The 24,321-nt window shown below is 41.0% G+C and overlaps 2 protein-coding genes and 1 long non-coding RNA gene across 12 annotated transcripts in view; 1 reads left to right on the top strand and 2 right to left on the bottom strand.

Annotated features, from left to right (window-relative positions):
- ADNP2 (ADNP homeobox 2) overlaps nucleotides 1–22,723 on the bottom strand; it is a 41,810-nt gene extending 19,087 nt beyond the window's left edge. Inside the window, exons 1-4 of one of the 10 annotated variants that reach the window (XM_084964546.1) lie at nucleotides 19,778–19,848; nucleotides 19,114–19,202; nucleotides 13,591–13,654; nucleotides 9,127–9,247 (exon numbers count right to left, since the gene is read on the bottom strand). In XM_084964546.1, the coding sequence (XP_084820672.1) occupies nucleotides 9,127–9,247; nucleotides 13,591–13,625 (156 nt within the window). In that variant the 5' untranslated portion in view covers nucleotides 13,626–13,654; nucleotides 19,114–19,202; nucleotides 19,778–19,848. Of the gene's footprint in view, nucleotides 1–9,126; nucleotides 9,248–13,016; nucleotides 13,655–14,221; nucleotides 15,412–17,265; nucleotides 17,891–19,113; nucleotides 19,203–19,777; nucleotides 19,852–19,939; nucleotides 20,080–20,149; nucleotides 20,347–22,617 lie in introns of those variants that run through there. The other 9 variants (XM_084964545.1, XM_084964548.1, XM_084964542.1 and 6 more) reach the window with 9 other exon arrangements.
- Nucleotides 3,053–11,441, top strand: LOC146402818 (uncharacterized). Its single transcript, XR_014807894.1, has 3 exons — nucleotides 3,053–6,687; nucleotides 6,957–7,924; nucleotides 11,146–11,441. It is a non-coding gene; the product is annotated as an uncharacterized LOC146402818 (long non-coding RNA).
- The window catches only part of RBFA (ribosome binding factor A), a 41,622-nt gene continuing 40,002 nt past the window's right edge, over nucleotides 22,702–24,321 (bottom strand). The window contains exon 6 of the mRNA XM_084964552.1: nucleotides 22,702–22,721. Within this exon, the coding sequence (XP_084820678.1) occupies nucleotides 22,719–22,721 (3 nt within the window). The 3' untranslated portion in view covers nucleotides 22,702–22,718. The remainder of the gene's footprint in view (nucleotides 22,722–24,321) is intronic.

The raw sequence follows: 24,321 nt of genomic DNA, 5'->3' as shown, positions 1-24,321 counted from the left end.
CCCACATTGCTGTGGCTGTGGCGCAGGCTGGCACCTACAGCTCCAATTTGACCCCTAGCCTGGGAACTTCCATATGCCACGGGTGCAGCCCTAAAAAGAAAAAAAAAAAAAGAACAAAATCTTCCAATTTCAAAACCTACTATAAAACTATGATAATCAAAACAGTATAATACTAACATAAAGACAGACATACAGTTTAATGGAACAGAGAGTCCAGAAATAAATCCATGCATCTATGGCCAAATCATTTTCTACAAGGCTGCTGAGTCCATTCAATGTGGCCGGGGGAATGAGTCAATTAAATGGTGCTGGGACAACTGAAATTTCCACATGCAAAAGAATGAAACTTGGGCCGCTACATCCCACCATACACAAAATTAATTCAATATGGATCCACAACCTAAACAAAAAGAGTTTCAACCAAAAAATTCTTAGAAGAAAACATAGGAGAAAATCTTCTTGATTTTAATTTGGCAACAGATTCTTAGATATCATATAGAAAGCATTGCAGGAGTTCCCATCGTGGCTCAGTGGTTAACGAATCCGACTAGGAACCATGAGGTTGTGGGTTTGATCCCTGGCCTTGCTCAGTGGGTTAAGGATCCAGCATTGCTGTGAGCTGTGGTGTAGGTTGCAGACTCGGCTTGGCTCTGGTGTAGACCAGCAGCTACAGCTCCAATTCGACCCCTAGCCTGGGAACCTCCATATGCTGCGGGAATGGCCCAAGAAAATGGCAAAAAAGACAAAAAAAAAAAAAAAAAAAAAAAAAGCATTGCAAACACAAAAATAAATAAAATAGACTTCACTGAAGTTTAGAACTTTTGTGCATCGCAAGAAAAAGAAACTTACCGTATGGGAGAAAATATCTACAAATAACCAGTATACATAAAAAAACCAAAAAGACAAACAATCCAATTTAAAAATGGGCAAAAGACCTGAATTCAAATCTCTAAAGATAAACAAAAGGCCAATAAGCACATGAAAAGATGCCATTAGTGGTCACAAAGGCAAGGGAGGGAGGGAGGGAGAAGGAGAGGAAAAGAAAAAGGGAGGGAAAGGGAGAGAAGAAAGAAAAGAACAAATGTTGCCAAGCTGTGGGTAAACTGGATCCCTCACGCCTGGCTGGTGGGAATTGAAAAAAAGGTGCAGCTACTGTGGAAACAGGTGGTTTCTCAAAGAGCTAAACAGACAATTATTATACAACCCAGCAATTCTCTGAGGTATATACCAAAAACTGAAAACAGGGACTCAAACGGATACTTGCAAGCCAAAGTATACTACAGCATTATTCACAATAGCCAAAAGAGGGAATCAACCCAAGTCTATCAAAAGATGACCTGATAGGAGTTCCCGTTGTGGCACAGTGGTTACGACTAGGAACCATGAGGTTGCGGGTTTGATCCCTGGCCTCGCTCAGTGGGTTAAGGATCCAGCGTTGCCATGAGCTGTGGTGTAGGTTGCAGGTGTGGCTCGGACCCCGCGTTGCTGTGGCCCTAGCCTGGGAACCTCCATATGCTGCAGGAAGTGGCCCTAGAAAAGGCAAAAAGACCAAAAAAAAAAAAAGGTGAACGGATAAAATGTGGTATTTCTACCATAGATTACTTAGCCAGCAAAAGGAGTAATATTTTGCAGTTCTCTTGTGGCACAGTAGGTTGGTGTTGTCACTGGAAAGGCCCAGGTTTCAGCTGTGGCACAGGTTCAGTCCCTAGCCAAGGAACTTCCACATACCACAGGTCAAGCCCCCCTTCCCCCAAAGAATAACATTTTGATACATGCCACAACATAGATGAACCTTGAAAACCTTAAGTGAAATAAGCCAGTTATAAAAGGATCAATATTGCATGATTTTACTCACATGAAATATCTTTACCAGGCAAATCCACAGAGACTTAAAGTAGATTAGAGGTTATCAGGGGCTGGGGTGAGGACATGAGGAATTATTAATGGTTACAGAATTTGTGTGAGGTGATAAAAATATAGTCACAAATCAGTGTGAATATAATCAATGCTACTGAATTGTATATCTAAAAAATGGTTAAAACAGCAAATTTTATGTTATATATATACCTTACCTAGTTAAAAAAATTCTAAATACACTTGGAAAGTTTAAGAAAAAAAAAGAGGGCAAAATATTTCATTACTTATTTTACACAGATTACATACTGAAATAGTATTTTTAACATATGAGGTTAAATAAATTATTAAATTAAAAAAGAAAGGGAAGTTTTAATTTAATTATTAAATTAAAAAAGAAGAAAAATGTCACATCAATATGTTTTTGTTTTGTTTTTTTCAGTTTTATGAGTTAAGGATCTGGTGTTATCACTGCTGTAGCATGGGTTCAGTCCCTGGCCCGGAACTTTCACATGCAAAGCCAAAAAAAAAAAAAAAAACCACCAATAAAACAAACAAACTGGGTAGGTCTTAGAAAAGATCAGTGGGGCCTTGTGCTCAGAAAGGCCAAGGCTGGGGTTTCATCCTTATCACCATCTTCAAAATGTTTACAATTTTATTTTCAAATTTGTCTGATAAAGTGAAGTCTGATAGGATGATAAAGCATGTGTCAGGGCGTTCAGCTCATGCACAGCCCTATCTCCACTGTTTCGTGACAGATTCCATCCCTGCTGTGTGTCCCCACACCCCATGCCAGGCTTTTGACAAGAACCGTACAGCCTACTATTTGATGCCCCAACTCTAGGAATGAATGGAGTCACCTACGCTTTGGAAATCAGAGAAGGCAAAGTGAATTCTCACTGTGAAATCTGAAGTGCCTGGGTAAGGAAATGAAAAGGACCATGGACAGGTATTCCCAGGGCTAACTCTGTATGCCCCTACAGACTTCCAATAAATCCCCTCTGAACTCGGTCAGTGTTAATTTTCATTGCTTAAAACCAAGGAACTCTAAATACTACAATGGATTAAGAATAAAAATCAATTATATTTTAATTTTTAAAAAAGAAAGAAAATTTTTAAAAAAGAGAAGGACAAAGTGAACATCTTTATTTGGAGACAAAAACATTGTGTAAATCCCATGGGTTTTTTTAACAAATAATTTTTTTTTTTTTTTTTTTTTTGCTTTTTCGGGCCACACCCACAGCATATGGAGGTTCCCAGGCTAGGGATCAAATTGCAGCTACAGCTGCCAGCCTATGCCACAGCCATGCAGGATCCAATCCACGTCTGCAACCTACACCACAACTCATGGCAAAGCCAGATCCTTAACCCAACTCACTGAACGAGGCAAGGGCCTGAACCCACAACCTTGTGGTTCCTAGTCAGATTTGTTTCTGCTGCACCACAATAGGAACACCACAAATAATTTTTAGAAAGCTATTGCACCAAATAGAATTTAGAAAAATCCACAGTATCAATAAACAAAATCAAAGAATGAAAAAAAAAGAATAAATGCAGTTGACATGGAAAAAAATTCTTAATATAAGATTCAGGGAAAAGACATAACAAAGCTACTATGGTATCTTACATAGATCATGTCCTGTTTCTAAAAACCCAGAAAGATGTAACTGTTTACCATGGAGATCCTGGGGTAACCGTGTACACACAAATTATTTTCTTCTTTATGTTTCTGTGTATACTTTCTAATTTTTTCTATAATGCACTTTAACACTGCTTGAATTTTCAAAAATTTTACAAAATATAGGACCAACTACAAATAAAAACAAAAACTCCTCCCAAAGAATTAATAAAATTTAACCCAATAGTTAATCTAACTTAAGAGCTGTATGCCATTCAAATCTCCTAGTTTTCCCTTGTGAAATATGTACATTATCTGTGACATACAGTCTTAGAAAGAAAAAGCAAACTGTCTTGAACAAATTTAAATGAGTGAACACAATCTTAGGCTGACTAAGGAAGCTAGTGAGGAATGATCAGTTCTACCCCTTGTCAAAAACAAAGTAGAAAAAGTTTAGTTGTTACTAACATTTTACCTAAAAATATAACTAATTTTGAAACAGAATTCTGTTTAAAAACTACGTCACTAAAGAGACATGACAACCAAATGCAATACCTGGTCCTAGACTGGGTCCACCACTGACAGGGCAAAAAATGCTAAAAATGACTACACAAAAATGTCACATCAGTATGTTTTTGTTTTGTTTTTTTCCTTTTTACAGCCACGCCTATGGCATATGGAAATACCTAGACCAGGGGCTTAGGCCCCCACCACAGCCACGTCAACATCAGATCTGACCTGCATCTGTGACCTACGCCACTGGTTGAGACAATGCCAGATCCTTAACCCACTGAGCAAGGCCAAGGATAGAATCTGAATCCTCACACAGATATCAGGTCCTTAACCCATTGAGCCACAATGGGAACTCCCATACAATGTTAAACTCATCTAAGTTCATAAGCATCCTGAGGCAATGTAAGAGACAAATCTTATTCTTAAAAAATACACGCTTGGAGTATTTAGGTAATAATGTTCATGAGACATGCAACTTATTCTTAAGTGGCTCAAAGAAAAATACTATACACACCAGTAAGCAAATGTTAAAGCAAGTGGGAGAAAACGTTAACAAGTGGTAAATCTAGTAATGAGTGTTCTTTGTACTATTTTTATTCTTGTAACTTTCCTATAAGTTTGAATTATTATTTCCAAATAGAACAATTAAAAAAAAATGAATTCACAGCCTGCATTGATGGTGGTTAACCAATTGGACTGTGGTTCTAAATTTCGGGTTCCTGGAATACTCTTTCTAATTCCACTGGAGAATCCTAGCCTCTCTTAAAAACAAACAAAAAACAAATTCAAACCTCATCTCCATAAAGGCTACTCCAGCTTTGCCAGCTAGAAAGGATCTTTCTGCCTGTTTCTCACTATGATTGTTTCAGGTCTGTCTCAGCTCCTGACAGACCATCAATCCCCTAACAGGGGCAAGTATCCTGACTAACCCTTAAGGGTGAGGACACTGAGGCCCCAAGAGTAACCCAAGACTTGCCCAAGGTCACACAATTAGCTACAAGCCAGGATTAAAATAAGAGTCATGTCTTTCTTTACCCACTAATTAACTCAAGACAATTCCCAGTGTGTCTACTACAGAGCACTGCTGTACCTTCAGAGCACATTCTGTTGGCATCCACCACCTATCAGGCACCACTCCAAAAGCTTCCCATATGTTATCATCCAAAACTTTCTCAGTCTATACATATTGTGCTCTTAGCTTGTTATTTTATATTCTCTGGAAATATTAAACTCACAAAAACATATATATTACTAGTGGACTCTGTCTACTAGCTACCTTCTCAAATACATCTCCAAATAATTACCCTGCTTTCTTCCTTAAGTATAAAATATGACTTATAGACAGAGCTACAACACTGAGAGTCCTCTTACTTTTAAGACTGTTCTTGAGCAACAGCATCTAAGAGTTTTCCACTTCACTATCTCCACCATCCTTTTATTTCCAAATAAACGTTCAGGCAGTCAGTCTATTATTAAAAGTATTTCTCCACTTGGGCTTTACTTTCATTCATTCATTTTAAAAATATTTCTTAAAAAAAATACATATTTGTTAAGCATTTACAGGCAGTAGAGTGGATAACAAAACAGTGTAGTCCATGCCTACATATGTTCAAGTGAGGGATACAAATAAACAAATACCAGGTATTATCAGCACTTTGAAGAAAAACAGCAGATAAGATAGAGAATAAAGTGGAGGGCGCAACATTTTAGGGGACGATCTCTCCAAGGTGGTAATGTTTGAGCAGAGAACTATCTGAAATCTTTCAGAAATTTTACTTCAGAGCAAAAATTCAATTCTGACCATTAATGAGAATCCGGTGATTATTTATCTTTCAGTATCAGAACAGCATTTTATAAATAAAGTCAATCTGGTTCAAAATCTGAGATTTAAAAATTAAGAAGCTGAATTCTTCCCAAGGCCAATTAATATTTTGAATTGAATTCTTTATCTGAGTCTGAAAACTTCAGTGCAGACACAGTCCTTATTTCAATAATTATGAATTAAATATGCATAGTACTTTAAGTGGCTATAAAGCTACACAGCAAACCTTATTTATCAATTTTTACCATCGTGTCTCAGCAGAAACGAATCTGACTAGCACCCAGGAGGATGCAGTTTCGATCCCTGGCCTCATTCAGTAGGTTAAGGATCTGGCACTGCTGTGAGTGTGGTGTAGGTCACAGATGAGCCTCGGAGTCTGTGTTGCTATAGCTGTGGCATAGGCCAGCAGCAACAGCTCCAATTTGACCCCTAGCTTTGAAACCTCCATATGACGCAGGTATGGCCCTAAAAGACCAAAGAAAAACCAATTTGTATTTCCTCGCTATACATGCCAGCCATATATTCTCAAGTTATAAAAAACGATAAAACTACATGAGAACATAACTTACCAATAAAGTGTGACTATGACCTTAATTTTTAAACCTTTGTAAGACTGCATGTATTAAATGAAAAACTCAGAAAAAACAAAACAAACAAAAAAAACCTGGAGCTCCCATTGTGGCACAGCAGAAACCAATCCAACTAGTAACCATGAGGTTGCAGATTCAATCCCTGGCCTTGCTAGGTGGGTTAAAGATCCAGCATTGCACTGAGCTGTGGTGTATGTTGTAGATGGGGCTCAGATTGCTGTGGCTGTGCTGTAGGCTGGCAGCTGTAGCTCCGATTTGACCTCTAGCCTGGGAACCTCCATATGCCGCAGGTGCGGCTCTAAAAAACAAAAGAAGAGAAAAAAAAAAACCCTATTATACCAAATATGCATCCTCATCTGCTGATTACTCTAACAATACTGGAAAATTAAGTTAGGGTCTTCTGATAATGAAATATAAATAATTCAACACATTCCCGTCAAAGGTCAAAAACAAGTGTATATTTCAGGAGTTCCTTGGTGGCCTATAAATTAAGGATTCGGCGTTGTAGCTGCTGTAGCTCAGGTTCGATCCTTGGCCCAGGAACCTCCACATGTTGTAGGCACAGCCAAAAAACCCAACCAAACAAAATAAAAAATACACAAATATATTTTGCAACTAATGACTATAACAAGTCCCTCTTAAAAGTAACTGTAAAAACTGGAACAGCTTTGGAAATAAACTCAGACACCTATGGTCAATTAATCTTTGACAAAGGAGGCAAGCACATAAAAAGGGAAAATGACAGTCTTTTCAGCAAATGGTGCTGGGAAACCTAGACAGCTGCATGTAAATCAATGAAACTGGAACACATCCTCACACCATGCACAAAAATAAACTTAAAATGGCTTAAAGACTTAAATGTAAGACAAGACACCATCAAACTCCTAGAGGAGAACATAGACAAAACATTCTCTGACAACAACCTTACAAATGTTTTCTCAGGTCAGTCTCCAAAGCCAATAGCAAAATAATAAGATAAAATAAAATAAAATAAAATATAAACCAATGGGACCTAATCAAACTGACAAGCTTTTGCACAGAAAAGGAAACCGTTAAAAAAGCAAAAAGACAACCTACAGAATGGGAGAAAATAGTTTCAAACGATGCAACTGACAAGGGCGTAATCTCTAAAATAGACAAACAACTTACACAACCCAACAGCAAAAAAGCCAACAACCCAGTGGAAAAATAGGCAAAAGACCTGAGTAGACATTTCTCCAAAGAAGATATACAGATGGCCAACAAGCACATGACAAAATGCTCAACATCACTGATTATTACAGAAATGCAAATCAAAACTACAATGAGGTACCACCTCACACCAGTCAGAATGGCCATCATCAATAAGTCCGCACATAGCAAATGCTGGAGACGATGTGGAGAAGAGGGAACCCTCGGGCACTGTTGGTGGGAATGTAAACTGGCACAACCACTATGGAAAACACTATGGAGGTACCTTGGAAAATGATACAGAGAACTACCCTATGACCTAGCAATCCCACTCTTGGGCATGTATCTGGACAAAACGTTCCTTGAAAAAGACATATGCACCCGCCTGTTCTTTGCAGCACTATTCACAATAGCCAAGATACGGAAACAACCTAAATGTCCATGGACAGATGAATGCATTAAGAAGATGTGGTACATACACACACACACACACACACACACACACACACACACACACACACAATGGAATACTACTCAGCCATTAAAAAAGAACAAAATAATGCCATTTGCAGCAACATGGATGGAACTAGAGACTCTCATACTAAGCGAAGTGAGTCAGAAAGAGAAAGACAAATACCATATGGTATCACTTATATCTGGAATCTAATATACGGCACAAATGAACCTTTCCACAGAAAAGAAACTCATGGACACGGAGAAGAGACTTATGGTTGCCAAGGGGGAGGGGGAGGGATTGGGATGGACTGGGAATTTGGGGTTAATAGATGCAAACTATTGCCTTTGGAATGGATAAGCAATGAGATCCTGCTGTATAGCATTGGGAACAAGATCTAGTCATTTATGACGGAGCATTATAATGTGAGAAAAAAAGAATGTATACATGTATGTGTGACTGGGTCACCTTGCTGGACAGTAGAAAACTGTAAACCAGCTATGATGGAAAAAATAAAAATCACTAAAAAAAAGTAATAACAAGAACTGAAACAGCTCTGGAATTCCCACTGTGGCTCAGTGGTTAATGAACCCAACTAGTATCTATGAGGACGTAGGTTTGATTCCTGGCCTTGCTCAGAGGGTTAAGGATCTGGCATTGCTATGAGCTGTGGTATAGGTCGCAGACTTGGCTCAGATCCCACATTGCTGTGGCTGTGGTGTAGCCTAGCAGCTACAGCTCTGATTTGACGCCTAGCATATGAACTTCCATATGCCACAGGTATGGCCCTAAAAGACAAAAAAAAAAAAAAAAAAAAAAAATCCATAATCATACAGTCTACCTGCCTCTCTTATGAAGCCCTGCCTTGCCTCCCACTACTCAACAACAACAACAACAAAAACTGCAACAGCCTAAAGTAGCCCACTTTAAGTTAAAAAGACATGAAAAAGAACAAAAGCTGCTCTTATGCCTCATTTCAAGTCAGCAGTTTCCATCTTGAGGCATCTTACTCATTCTTCAAAAAAACTCCCAGTTTAAATCTCTCCAACTTCAGTATCTCCGATATTACTGTCTTCTCTTTACCTGGTACTTCTAGTCCTCTTACCTTCAGCAACTCCTTGCAGCTGTCAAGTCCAATATCCACAAGAATGCTTTTCACCTTTTTTCGTACCTTCCTGATGTTGTCGAGATTCTCCACAGGAATTTGAAACATTTTTGAAATTTTCCTTAAAAGGGAAGAAAATGAAACTTTAATCAGCGCATATATATACACATATATGTGTATGTATGTATGTACATAAATATAAATACATACATATATGTAATTTTTAAATAGGTTGGTAAAGCAGAGTAATTTTCAACAAATCATTCTGGGACAATTCACTATCCACATGTAAAAGAATGAAGATGGACTCTTTCCACACACAAAAATTAACTCAAAAATGGACCATACATTTCTGTGCACAAGTTTTTAAAAGCTCTCAGAAGAACAGAGAGGCATAAATCTTCATGACTTTGGATTTAGTAATGGATTTTGGCTATGACACAAAAAAAAAAAAAAACAAAAAAACAACCAAACACAAGCAACAGAAGAAAAAATAGGAGTTCCCCAAGTGGCTCACCAGAAACAAATCTAACTAACATCCATGAGGACACAGGTTCAATCCCTGGCCTCGCTCAGTGGGTTAAGGATCCTGTGTTGCCATGAGCTGTGATGTAGTTCACAGATTCAACTTGGATCTGGCGTTCCCGTGGCCATGGTAAAGGCCTGTGGCTACAGTTCTGATTCAACCCCTAGCCTGGGAACCTCCATATGCCGCAGGCGTAGCCCTAAAAAGACAAAAAAAAAAAAAGAAAAGAAAGATAAGTTCGACTTTATCAAAATTTAAAATCTATGTGCTTCAAAGCAAACCACCAAAAAAGTGAAAAGAGAATCCACAGGGTGAAAATATGCGTAAATCTTATTTCTGAAATTTGAAGGAACTTATACAAAACATGAAAGGAACTCTCATAACTCAATACTTAAAAGACAAAAAAAAAAACCTTAAAAATGGACAAAGAATTTGGATATTTCTCCAAAGACAATATATACATGGCTATTAAGCACACAGATGCTAAACATTAGTTATGGGGAAATGCAAGTCAAAACCACCATAAGATACTACTTCACACCTACAGGGATGGTTGAGGAAAGAAAAGAAAAGAAGGAAGTGCTGGCAAGGATACTGAAAAACTGAATCTCCAATACATTGCTGGTGGTAATGTAAAATGATACAGCTGGTTTGGAAAAGTTTGGCAGGTTCTCAAAAGCATTCAACATATATGCACCATATGAACCAGCAATACCACCCAAGAGAAATTAAAACATGCATCCAAACAAAACCCTATACAAGTATGTTCATAACAACAGTACTCATAATAGAAAAAGTAGAAACAACCCAAATGTCCATCAACTGATAGGTACAGTGTGGTATACCCATACCATGGAATATTAGTTGGCCATTAAAAAAATGAAATACATGGCATGAAACACCAATGCATGTTACAATGTGATGACCCTTGGGGAACATTATTTGAAGTGAAAGAAGTCAGAAAAAGGATCACATATTATATGATTCAATTTATATGAAGTATCAAGAACAGACACACATAGAAAAAAGTAGAATACTGGTTGCTTAGGGCTGAAGAGGACTGGAAGGTGACAGCTAACTGGAAGAGCATTTCTTTCTGGAATAATGACAATATTCTAAAATTGACTGTGGTGATATACACACAACTGTGAATATACTAAAAGCCTCTGAACTGTACACTTTAAATGGGTGAAACGCATGATATGTAAATTACATCTCAATAAAGCTATTTTTAAAATAGCTGAAAAGGCATAAGGTTAAAATGAATCCTGTGGTACTTGATCAGACAGGAGATACAGCTGTGACCTTATTATTTTTAATATATACATAGATGTAAAATAGTGTGTGTGTGTATTTGTTAATGTGTGTGTATATATCATATAGCTCTGTCCACTGCAAAAGCCTGGTAGCAGTTATACACCCTTTGAGCAGTGAGCAAATCTTCAGACCCAAATCTTACTTTCTAAATACCATTTTCTATTAAAAGGAACTAGGGCTCCTTAAAAATGGCTGATTCTAGGGCTGGAGCATGGAAAAGACAAGATGGGCCTAGAATGTCTTATGCCAAAAAGCAAGGAAGTTGTTCAAAAAATGATGAGACAGGAGTTCCCGTCGTGGCGCAGTGGTTAACGAATGTGACCATGAGGTTGCAGGTTCAGTCCCTGCCCTTGCTCAGTGGGTTAACGATCCGGCGTTGCCATGAGCTGTGGTGTAGGTTGCAGACGCGGCTCACATCCTGCATTGCTGTGGCTCTGGCGTAGGCTGGTGGCTACGGCTCCGATTCGACCCCTAGCCTAGGAACCTCCATATGCCACAGGAGCGGCCCAAGAAATAGCAAAAAAAGACAAAAAAAAAAAAAAAAAAAAAAAAAATGATGAGACATGTCAAAAGGACTCAAAAGAAGTCAGCTTGAGGAAGTTCCCACAAGCCAAATACGGGACATGTGGGCATCAAACAATGACAGTATCAGATTATAACCTGTGGCACTGAATTTCTACTCCCAGCCCACATGCTCTCCTTAAAACATGTCCTTCACTCCTTTCAAAAAATAGGAGTATCCATGCTCCCACCCTTTGAATCTGAACAGAACTTTGTGGTTACCTAAACCAATAAAGTATGGGAGCAATAATGCCATGTGAATTCCAGGCTAGACCATAACAATACCGTACATTTTTCCTGTCCTCTGGTACCACTACTCTTGGATCCAGATACCATACTGTGAGAAGCTCAACTATATAAAAGTGTTCCACATCAACCACCAAGAAATGAGAGTGAAGATGCTCTAGAGCCTGGGAAAGCCCAGATGAAGCTCCAGAAATGGTAGAACATAAATGAGCCATCTCCCCAGCTCTCACCTCAACTCCTGACCCAAAATTAGAGCTTTTTTAATAGAATATTTTATCCTACAGTTTTGGGGTGGTTTGGTATTCATAAATAGTAACAAAATATAGCCCACTAGAATAGAAACTTAAATTCATGGTGATATAAAATAATTGAGTGTTTAGTGAGAAATTAGATAATCTGAATGGTTTCCAAGCACCTCCCCACAAAATACTCATTAATAACCAAGGAGAAAAGAGTAATTCACAAAAGTCTGGCAGACAAATTCAATTAAGACACAATGTACAAAATAACTAAATTACAATATTCAAAAGTGTCCAGATGATACAAAGAAGCACTACTCATAACGGCCAAAATGTGGAAATAATCCAAATGGCCATAAAATGATGAATGGATTAAAAAAAGATGGCATATCCACACTACAAAATACTATCTGGCAATAAAAAGTAACTAAGTACTGATGCATGCTACAACAGAAATGAGTCTGAAAAACATGATGCTGCATGAAAGAAGCCAGGTGCAAAAGTTCTCAAGTGGTCTGATTCCATTTACATTCAGAAAAGACAAAGCTAGAGATAGAAGGTAAGTGAGGCATCGGCTGGGAGTGTAAACAGGTAGTAAATGTACATGGACACATTCAGGGGGAGTGTCCAGATGATCAAAGGAGCACTATTCACAATAGCCAAATGCTCTAATGTCAGCTTGTGTTAATGCCTATATAACTCCGTAAGTTTACTAAAAATCAATGTATTATACACTTTAAAAAAAGTCATGAGAAGAAAAACTACGGAACTGTTCCAGATTGAAAAAGATTAAAGATAACTAAATACAATATGCAACTTTAACAAGATTTTTACTATAAACGATGTTACTGGAACGAATGGCAAAACTTCAATGGGGTCTGAGGATTAGACAGTAATAATATATGGATTTCCTGATTTTGATGGTTGTGTTCTGAATAGAAAGTTCCTACAGTAGTAAACAGATGATATTTGGGGTAATGGTATCTTTTTTGGCAACTTACTTTTAAATGATTCAGAGGAAAAAGTTCTTTGTACTATACTTGCAACTTCTATAAATCTGCAACTATTTCATAAGAGGTTTTTTTTTCCAGAAGTGCCAGGACTAGGAGTCGAATCCAGATTCAGCTGCTGGCCTACACCACAGACACAGCACACCACAGACACAGCAACACCAGATCCGAGCCTCATCTGCAACCTACGCTGCAGCTTGTAGCAATGCTGGATCCTTAACACACTGAGTTAGGCCAGGGATCAAACCTACATCCTCACAGATACTATGTTCTTAACTTGCTGAGCCACAACGGGAACTCCCCAAAAAGTTTTTTAATGTGCAAGCTCTAAAAGCTAAAAACAAAATCAGTTAAATTCGAGTTAAAGAAACACCAGGCAAGATAATAAAAGTCAATTTTTTTTTTCGTCTTTTTAGGACTGCACACATAACATATGGAGGTTTCCAGCTAGGGGTTGAATGGGAGATGTAGCCACTGGCCTATGCCACAGCCACAGCAACGCCAGATCCGAGCCGCATCTGCGACCTACACCACAGTTCACGGCAATGCTGGACCCTTTACTCACTGAGCCAGGCCAGGAATCAAACTTGCGTCCTCCATGAATTTCTGCTGAGCCACAAGGGGAACTCCTGAAAAGCAATTTTTTTATGATCAAAACAGTAACTTTTAAAGATTGGTAATATCAACTGGTAATGAAGATAAGCAAAAAAACCCTGTAATTTCTACATGTTTAGAGAATAACTGGCAGTATCTCCCAAGATTTACTGATTTATTGATTTACTGATTTATTTATTTTGCTTTTTAGGACCGCACCCGCAGCATATGGAGGTTCCCAGGCTAGGGGTCTAATCACAGCTACAGCAGCTGACTTAAGCCACAGCCATGTCAACTCGAAATCTGAGCGACCTACACCTCAGTTCAAAGCCATGCTGGATCCTTAACCCACTGAGGGAAGCAGAGATCAAACCCTCATGGTTCCAGGTCAGATTCATTTCCACTGCGTCACAACGGGAACTCCTCCGCCAAGATTTTAAATAATAATTTCTATGAGTCAGAAATTCTACTTCTAAACCTTCTTGTAACCCTTCCTTCCTTGAGGATAATCTTGATGCCCCTCCTAGGAATCGCCCGAGTGGTCACTTTATATTTATTTCACTGCACTCTCCTCACTATGTTGTAATTATCTACTTACACACCTGTTTTCCCTACTGGACTGAACTTCTTCAGGGCAAGAATCATGCTTTCTTTGCATATCTGGGCCTATCACAGAAGTTCAAAATAGAATGGCTCCATGGAGGGCTGGAGAGTTAGAGTCCAAGACATTCCAAGTGAATAGATTAACATTAAAAAATGACTAAGGTAATGGAAGACAGTCCGAATATATTTGGCAAAAGCTAAGTAAAACAAAAAGGTGGTGGAGTTACTGCTGTGCGCAGCAAGTTAAGGATCGGCATTGTCTCTGTGATGGTACAGGTTCAATCCCCAGCCTAGCGCAGTGGGTTAAAGATTCAGCATTGCCACAGTTGTGGCCTAGGTTGCAGCTGTAGCTTGGATTCAATCCCTGGCCAGGGAACTTCCATATGCTGCGGGTGTGGCCATTCAAAAAAAAAAAAAGTGGACTGGAATAAAATGGGAAGTCAGGGCTGGTGGGGGGGGGGTGGTAAGGAGGGTTAACAGCAGGAGAAATTTTTGGTGGGTAATAAGAAAACATGAAGTATTTGAGAAGGTGATTTGGAATGGGTACATTTTTCAGACAAGTTATCTACATGAAAAATATATCTCAGGCTCAGTAGAAGATCAGTTTGAAGGATCATTTCACAGGGAGATACAAAAATCACAGGAAATAAAGTAAAAAACACTAAAATTACCAACAATAAAATGCACTGAGTTGTTCTCATTGTGGCTCAGAAGGTAATGAACCAGACTAGTATCCCTGAGGATGGAGATTCAATCCCTGACCCCATTGATCTGGCATTGCCATTAGCTGTGCTATAGGGCGCAGATGCCGCTCTGATTCAATACCTAGCCCAGGAACTGCCAAATGCCACAGGAGCAGCCCTAAAAAGCAAAAAAAAAAAAAAAAAAAATTATGTTTTAAAAAAGCATTGAGGAGTTCCCGTCGTGGCGCAGTAGTTAACAAATCTGACTAGGAACCATGAGGTTGCAGGTTCCATCCCTGGCCTTACCCAGTGGGTTAAGGATCCAGCATTGCCATGAGCTGTGATGTAGGTTGCAGACGCGGCTCAGATCCCGAGTTGCTGCAGCTCTGGCGTAGGCCGGCGGCTACAGCTCCGATTGGACCCCTAGCCTGGGAACCTCCATATGCCACAGGAAGTGACCCTAGAAAAGGCAAAAAGACAAAAAAAAAAAAAAAAAAAAAAAAAAAGAAGGCATTGAATTGGGTTCTGGCCTTTAAAGCATAATTTCAAAGAGAAGCTGTTAAAAAACCTCATGGCATCACTAAAACTTTGGCACAAGGTCACTTTCAGTCCAGATTGGCTTCTTTGGCCAGAACAAGACTCACCAAAAATCTGATGCTTTCCACTCACTCTATCAGACTTGGTTATCATTTCCCCTGTATAGTTCCACTATCCTCTCTGCCCTTTGGGATTCTTCTTTCCCAAAAGTTGGCTGATAAATAGGACTGTCCAAGATTAAGACCATTATCCACATATATCTAAAACAAAGAAGCTAAACTCATTGCTTGGGAAGAAATCTGGACTTGCATAGCAAGTGCTGATCTTATCAGAGTTTTGAGATCAAGGAGTACAGGGACTGGTAGGCTCTCGGAAGCAGTGCAGGGATTGGCTGGTTTTCACAAGCTGGTCCCAAGGCTGCTACAGACTGGCTGACTTTCAGGAGGAAAAAACTCAAAGACTGGGCAAGTTTTAAAGGGCTCTCCAGTTACTTGTTCAAGGGCCAAGAAGTCTGTCTTTCTTGAAATTAGAGAATAGAGCTTTTTATTCTCAAAAGCCAGTGTCCCCATTCCCTCACCATTGTTACTGTGGTTCCCCCTCAAAAAAATAAGTACACATATCCATTGTTATTTCCTAAAAAAATTGTCCCCTTATTAGCAGTGTGCTGTTTTAAGGAAAGCAAGTAAAGACAACGAGAAATATAACACAGGTAATGGGAGTTCCCGTCGTGGCACAGCGGAAACAAATCCAACTAGGAACCATGAGGTTTCGGGTTCGATCCCTGGCCTCACTCAGTGGGTTGCCGTGAGCTGTGGTGTAAGTCAAAGATGCGACTCAGATCTGGCATTGCTGTGGCTGTGGTGTATGCTGGCAGCTGTAGCTCTGATTAGATCCCTAGCCTGGGAACCTCCATGTGCCCCAGGTGCAGTCCTAAAAACCAAAAATAAACAAAAGAAAAGAGAAGAAATAAAACATAGGTAGGGAGTTCCCGTTATGGCTCAGCGGAAAGGAATCCGATTAGGAACCATGAGGTTTCAGGTTCAATCCCTGGCCTTGCTCAGTAGGTTAAGGATCCGGCGCTGCTGTGAGCTGTGGTGTAGGTGGAATACGCGGCTCAGATCCTGCGCTGCTGTGGCACTGGTGTAAGCCGGAGGCTGTACCTCCGATTCGACCCCTAGCCTGGGAACCTCCATATGCCACAGGTACGGCCCTAAAAAGACAAAGGACAAAAAAAGAAAGAAAGAAAGAAAGAAAACATAGGTAAATCTCACAAGTTTCATTACATTAAATCAATTCCTCCAAGATCCTCAGTCTACTGTTGCTAATCACTTTGGGGAAAAGAAGCTGACTTTCACCATTTTTCCATTCTAAGAGATGCAAGATTCCATACAAAAGACCTAGTACTTTAAGTAGGAAAGAAGCTGTTCAATATTTCCAAATTTACAGATCCTCTATTGATGCTGTACTTTATATGTTCTTAGGTATTGTTCTGTTTGTTTAGGGCCACACCCATGGCATATGGAAGTTCCCAGGCTAGGGGTCGAATTGGAGCTGAAGCTGGTGGCCTACACCACAGCCACAACAAGGCCAGATCTGAGCCTCATCTGCACCCTACACGGCAGCTTACAGCAATGCCAGATCCTTAACCCACTGAGAGGGGTCAGGAATCAAACTCTCATCCTCATGGATACTAGTTGTGTTTGTTACCGCTGAGCCTCAAGGGGAACTCCTCTTTTCTTAGTTAAATCAGTATTTTCACCATTAGAAAACAGCTGACTAATGCAGCCACACTAATCTATCAACCTCAGTTCACAGTAAATTACCTTTAATTTCACAGTGTGTAGGAGACATGGAATTACCAAAAGTTCCACTGATGTGCCTAAGGAAAGTATTATTTCCCAAAGGAGTACTTAAGGGGCTTTTTTCTTTTTTTTTTTTTTTTTTTTTGCTTTTTAGTATCTTGATCATTTAAGAATATTCCATTATGGAAAAAATACACCACAAAAAGAAAGTCATTCAGGTAATAATACTTAAATAACATATTTTAAGCAACAGAACTTTCCTTCAAGTTCCTGTGAAATCTAAGTTCTAAAAAGATTTCACTTTAGAGGTGAAACCAAGCAGGGCCCTGTGGGGCTCCAGGACATACAAGCCTTTCTATGTCCCCCATTTCTTGTTTTTAAAGAATAACCTTCAGCCTCCAAGATTTTCCCTGAGTTCAAAGGGCAGGTTCAAACAGTTGCTAATCAGGGAAGGGCGGGGATGCAGAGACCACAGAGGAGCAGTCAAAAAACAATAGTGTAGCTTTGCGGCGGGGTCCGGGTCCCTCCTCAGGGAATATAGATAACAGTATTTTTGAGTTCTTCTGCAGAACTAAACCTCTCCCCAAAATGGAAGATATTAATGAAGCATTCTTTATTCGGGAAAGAAGAAGACCACCAGACCACTGAACACCAGCTTTGAGAACAATTCAAGCTTGCCTCTATCTTGATCCTTATCTGTGGCCCTATTTTTCAATCCCAAAACTATAAAACTACCTCCCAAGTTTTCCTAAGGGGACACAGTCTTTGAGGCATTAGCCTGCTGTGACCCTACTTTGCCTAGAAAAGTAATAAAGCTATTTTTTCTCCTTGGCCCAAAACTCTCTCCCCATTTCTATTCAGCACCAGTGAAGAGAGGCAGAGGCCGAGTTCCCGCAAGAGAAGCAACTCAGCACAATGATCTTAGGAGCAAGAATTCTGGAGCTGCACTGCCTGGGTTCAAATCAGCTCCACAGTTTACTGGCTGTGTGATCTCTGGAAGTTACTAAATTCCTGGGTCTCAGGTCCTTCCTGCGAAACAGGGAGAGCACAACCTACTCTGTGAAGTAGTTTTGAAATTCAATGGTTTAATACAAGAAAAGCACTTAGAACATTAGACTGTAAGTTTGCTATCATCTAACTCCAAAAATCTAAATGAAATGTCCCAACTATTAGAATACAGGATTTTGTTGGTTTTTTTAAGCAACTTAAAAAACATAATATTTATATAATATACAAAAGCACAATCCAAAGGTCTGGGTTCAAACACAAGAAGATCCCTTCCCAGACCTGAGGCCTTCAATAAGTCAGAACTTTCCAATCTTCTTACTTGTAACATACTAATAGGTGTGACACACTACCCTAACAGGTGTGAGACACACAGCTAACAAGTGTGTGACAGAGTAGAGCCACCGAGAAATGCTGGAGCGTGTCCCTCAAAGTGACTGCAACCATAAATTTATCAACAGTATATTACAAACCTGGGTTCAAATTAAAAAGGTGCTCCAAGATCTCTTCAACTAAAAACTTTGCCACAACTCCACCTTCATCTCCTATAACCAATTATCAATTCCTAACTCTAAATCCAGATCTCACATCCTTACCACTGCTCAGACGACTGAACGAGTCTCCTCTCCACTCCTGTCCATTGTCCAGACTAGTACCTTTCTACAGAGAGACACCTAAAGGCCAGTGGCTCAACCAAGTCCCAACTCCAACCAAAATATCAAGTTCCTTCATAATACTGCACACTCTCCAGTAATAACTCTAATTACACATAATTACTTGACTTGCAACCAAAGATGAACAAGCACTTTCTAAAATCCTCTCTCCCCAAAATGTCCCAAGCCCGACCCCCTAAGCCCTACTTACTCGGCAGCACCTGCCTGTGGTGCCGCCTGCGCCTTCCAGCACTTGTCAATCTGCATCCAAGCTCCGCTCCACAAGGATCCCTTTCGGGTCTAAAAAGGCTGCGATTACCCACTCTATTCAATTACAAAGAGTTCTAAGAGCATTCAGGCTAGCCTCCCATTCAAATTCGAAGAAAATACTTTCTACGGTTATCATTCTGTAACTGTGCACTATCTGAACCTGTGGTTACAATTTTTGACGTTCTAAAATCAAATGTTGAAATTCTGCTACTAACACGACACAGACTACGTCAACGCAGTAAGCGACAGCAAATGAAAAGTTAAAATATAATGTCAACATCTGCATGTCATCAATATTCGCCTGGGAAGCTCAAAAGTGTAGGAACTGGGGTTTGCAATAGATGTCCTCTCCTCCCGAGAAAAATCCGCCACAGGGCGGGCTCGGCATACGCGCACCTACACTGCCCGCGTTCGCAGTCGCTGCGGGCAGCTCCATCCCCATCCCCCCGCACAACAGCCCCCTTCTCTGACGGTGCCCCGCCCCCCCAGCCTCCTCTAACCCCGTCCGGTCCCCTGCCCCGCCCCCGAACCCCATCCCCGCCCCCACCCCACCCCCAGCCCCCACGTGACGAGAAGGGACGACCGGCGCCCTTCTGGCCGCGAACCCCGCGCTGGGAGAACGTCGCAGGATTCGTGCGGCTGCCGCGGGCCGCTGGCCACAGGCCGCGGACCGCTGGGTGTGGGCGGGGTGGGGTGGGGCGGGGCCGCCGCCCGGACTTCGCGGGCAGGGCCGGGGGCGTCGCCGCGGTCAGGCCGGGGTTACCTACCGCTAGGCGCCCGCAGCGCCGCCACGTCCCCCGCAGCTTTCGCAGCGCCCGCCGGGGCCCCGCGCCCGTCCTCCTCCGCCCCGCGCGGCGGGACCCCCGCTCGGCGCGCGCCCACCCCGCGCGACCCCGTCCCCTCCTCCCAGCTCCGCCAGAAAGAGAAAATGGCGCTCGATTGGCCTCCGGAAGTGACGCGTGCCCTCATTTGCATACCACTGCAGCCAGCCAATGGGGGGAGAGTGCATGGGACCCCCTAAGCACTGCCCCACAGGCCCCTAGGGGCCACTGCCTTAAGCTGAACTGGAGGCCCAGCAGTGGGAATGGGGGTCCGTACTGGAGCACCTTCCCTTGACACCCTCCTGCCACAGTAGACTGGCCTGTCAGCCTCTCACCAGCAACTGTACAAACTCTCGTGAGAGTGAGTGGGTAGTGACGTCATTAGAAGGGGTGGAGCTAGTGGGTCGTTCTTCACCACATGACCAATCACGTGGTTTCACCAGAGCCTTTACTTCATTTGCATGTGATGGGGTGGAGCTATTGGCAGCCCCAGGAATAGGTGACCCCGCCCACATCTCAGAACCAATGGGAAACCAGCTATGAGGAGAATTCTGCCCTGCCATTGGAGGATAGAACTTCTATCAGAACTTTGACAAGTATGCCCTTGATGGACACATCTTGGTGATTTGACTGGATAGGGTCTCCTGACTTAATGAATATTTTCTAAGAAAATTAATGTCACACCCTTTTTGAGAATTCTGATTTTTAGTTAGAGCTTCTTCGTGTTGTGTACATACATTTGCAAAAACTCTTAAATGGCATAAAAGTTCATCACTTGTCCCCAGATTTCTTAAAAATTGTGAAGCAATAACGTATTTCTCAAAATGACTGAGAGCTTTCAAAATGGCTTTGGGTCTTCATCCTTTGAGTCAAGTGCCCAGGAGGGAAGAGAAGGACCACATCGGCCTCAGGGAGCTTGCCCTTTAATTAGAGGCCTCATGCTGTGCGAACAACTTTAATTTATCAGGTACCTGTTCTATTTCCACTCCACAATGACCATTCCAGACCTTTCTCACTTCATTGAAGCTGCCAGGGCAATACCTGCTCCTCATCAGCTTCCTCTTCAGTAGAAGACCATGTCTCCTCCTTCACACCAAGACCATCAGTCCTGATCTCCTTAGACCTCCCCGCGCTACATACATACATTTTTCCTCAGCAACCATCCTGATCAGAGGATGCATTCCACTCGTGCTCACCAGCCAGTCCCCTCAACCTTAGGCCTTGTTTGCCCTGCACCACACCTCATTGTCAAGTTACCCCATTTCCATAATTTCAGCTTCTCTCTTTCTCCTGGTAACTTCTGCTCAGTTTAGCCCAGTGACTAAAAACATAACAGGTACTAAATAAATGTCTGAATTAATTTTAAAATTGTGTTAAATGCTGGGCTGATGTTTCTTAATCACAGTTTCCTTTTCTCCCTACAAGAATATGTCACAATTGAAGGAGAGTTTGCTCTTTATAATTATTTATGAATTATGACTTAATTTGATAATAAATCAGCAATAAATGAGTATGATGTCCCTATATAACTTTCTTCAAGAAATCATGAGTATGATGAAAAGTTAAAGCCTTCCATTCCCCCTTGATCCAGACAGAAGCGCTTAGTTCCACTTATCACCACTGTGATAAGCATCACATCACTTATCTCCACTTCTCACCACTGTGAGTTACCTCCTAACTATTGAACCCAAGAACAGATTTTAGTCCTCATCTTTTATTTGTAACCTCTTCCCTTTCCTGAAGCCCTTCCCTCCAAAATAACCTTTAATCTTCTTCACCTTCTCTGATTTGTCCTTAACCTTTAGCAATTTCCCTTTCTCAGCCCGTCCTTGAATGTTTGTCCCAGAATTCTACCCACTTCCGTTCTTATTTATCACCACATCCTATATGCCAGGCACTGTTCCAGTTATTGGAAACCCCATGCCTGTGTTTATTACTCTGCATACTCTTCCTTGTTAATCTCAACTACAGCTTCAAACTTCATCATTTCAATTCCAAATCAGTGTATCCACCTCTTTCCTAAGTTTCCAGTTTTAGTTTTCTGGCTGCCAACTGGCAGCTCCACTCAGGTGCCCCACAGGCTGAGCCCATCATCCCCTTGTCAACAGCCCTTCTAACAGTAAAGAGTATGCTCTTCTATCCTTTATTTTTCCAGCCTCCAGTTCTCTAATTGTACATCCTAATGCTCCTCAAATCTGTTCCCTCACCTGTAACCCTCCTACTACATGTGCATCTCCTGATGGGAATACAGGCACCCACCTGACCTCCAGCTTTGGCCTCTCAGGGATGCTCTCCAGTCTGCCATCTTAGAGATATAGCTAAAAGCAAATCTGACTGTGTCATTAACCTTACTTTCAGGCATTCCAACCCCTCCCAACAGGAGATCAGCACGGAACAGAAGCTCTCCAGAGTTGGCCCATCCCAGCCCATCTCCTGCTCCTGCAAACACTATGCAATGTTCATGGAATTCCTTCCCTCTCCACTACCTGAACTGATTTCTACCCCATTGCCATTTATGGTTGAGTTCTGCTGGCTTCTCTTCCAGGAAGATCCCCTTGCCCACCAGCACCACACATATAAACATGGCAAAATGGGAGGTTCTTCTTGATATTCCCAGAACTCACCATGCTGTTTTATCATCATCTGCTAATTTGTCTGTCTCTCGAGGATGCTGTACCAACAGGGACCATGTCTTCTGATCATCACTGTATCCCTGATGCCTAGGTCACTATAATAAACATAAATAATTACTTTAGTAAATATAATAGTTTTGTTAAATGTTGAATGAATTTTTTCTCCCAACATCTTATTATGAAATATTTTGAACATCCTAAAAAGTTGAAATAAATGTAGAGCAAGCACCATCACCTACATCTTACAATTAACAGTTTTGCTCTATTTGCTTTGTCACCCAGTTATCCAACTATTCATCTCTTGATCCATCTTTTCTTTTTGATGCATGCAAAGGAAAATGCAGACTTTGTCTATTGTGTCCCTAAACACTTCAGCATGGATATGTAACAAATGAAGTTTAAAACTACAATCAACAGCTTTGATGTTGAAAGGACTCCTCCTCCCCATGATAAAAGGAATGCACAATGTGACCCAGTGGGACTTAGTCATCAAATCATTCAAAATCAGAAGTTAGACCTGAGGATTTATATGTTAGTCATGTCACATCACTGTATGTTCTGCTTCTTCTCAACCTACTTGGTGTCAATATGAGTACAGATGCTTTGATTTTAGTTGTTCAGCTGCATCTAAAGATGCCTTGCTGGATTCTTCCTATTTTCTCATCCAATTTCTCTTATAATTAGCATCAGCTTTTGTAAATAATTGTCCATCATAAAGAGAGCAATCTGGGTGACCAGAGAATGGGGAAAAATCTTAAACTGGCCCCAGAGCCTGACATGTCAGCCCGCAGAGGAAGCCCTTTGGGTATGCACTGTCCTGAGGACCCCAGCTTCCAGATAAAAGTGGCTTAAATGTTAAAAAAGTGTCCCTTCCTCTAGGCAGACCCACATCAGGGTGCAAACCTCAACAAGCAGAATAGGCTGGATTTCCATGTCTCCTACACACCTTCTACAGCTGTATCTGGCAACCTTGCTTGGTCTACACACAAGGACACAGCTGTACACATGCTCATCTATAATAAATACATTGCTGAGGTTAATCCAAAACCACTGACATTTCTATAGAAAGGGGAGATGATATTCTTTGTGAACAGCTTACATATGATCTTGCCTTTTTCACTTTTGTTCTACATTTATTTGTGTGTATCTACTACATGCCAAGGAGACAGTGATGAGCAGAAAAGAAACTCAATCCCTGCTTTCATAGGACTTTTAAGGACTGAAAGATCTGGAAAACCTGGGGGTTATTTGCAATACTTCCCACCTGTTGTGTTGTGTTTACTGAAAAGTAACAGAATTTAATGTGGGAAGAGACACACTCGTATGGACCAGGAATTGCTTAGGTCGAACATCACGTGGAGTGATGTTAATGAGCTAATTCACCTTGAGTATTTAAGGGTGAGGTTCCCTTCCTTGGAGCACCTTCAGTGATCTGAATCGAGACTTTGTCTTGGTCTTTCTTTTGCAAGATGGGACAATCTGTATTTTAGTGTCCCTCAGTATACAGTATATACACACATCATGTCCTTGTCAATAGATGGTTGGTTGGAGAGTGAAGCAGCTAGTTGTTTGATCTGCAGGGTTACAGGTTTTATTCTGGATACTTTCTCATCATTTTTGTCCTAAAGCCAGGTGAAGGACTATTTCTCAGTCTATCTTTCTTTCTTTTTTTTCTTTTCTTAGGGCCACACCCTC

The sequence above is a fragment of the Sus scrofa genome, chromosome 6 (genome assembly GCF_054392235.1).
Source record: "Sus scrofa isolate SSC_HxYL_T2T_F1_AM1 chromosome 6, Sscrofa_HxYL_maternal_Yorkshire_Landrace_v2.0, whole genome shotgun sequence".
Classification (NCBI taxonomy): Eukaryota; Metazoa; Chordata; class Mammalia; order Artiodactyla; family Suidae; genus Sus; species Sus scrofa.
This window is presented reverse-complemented; position numbering and strand designations above follow the sequence as displayed.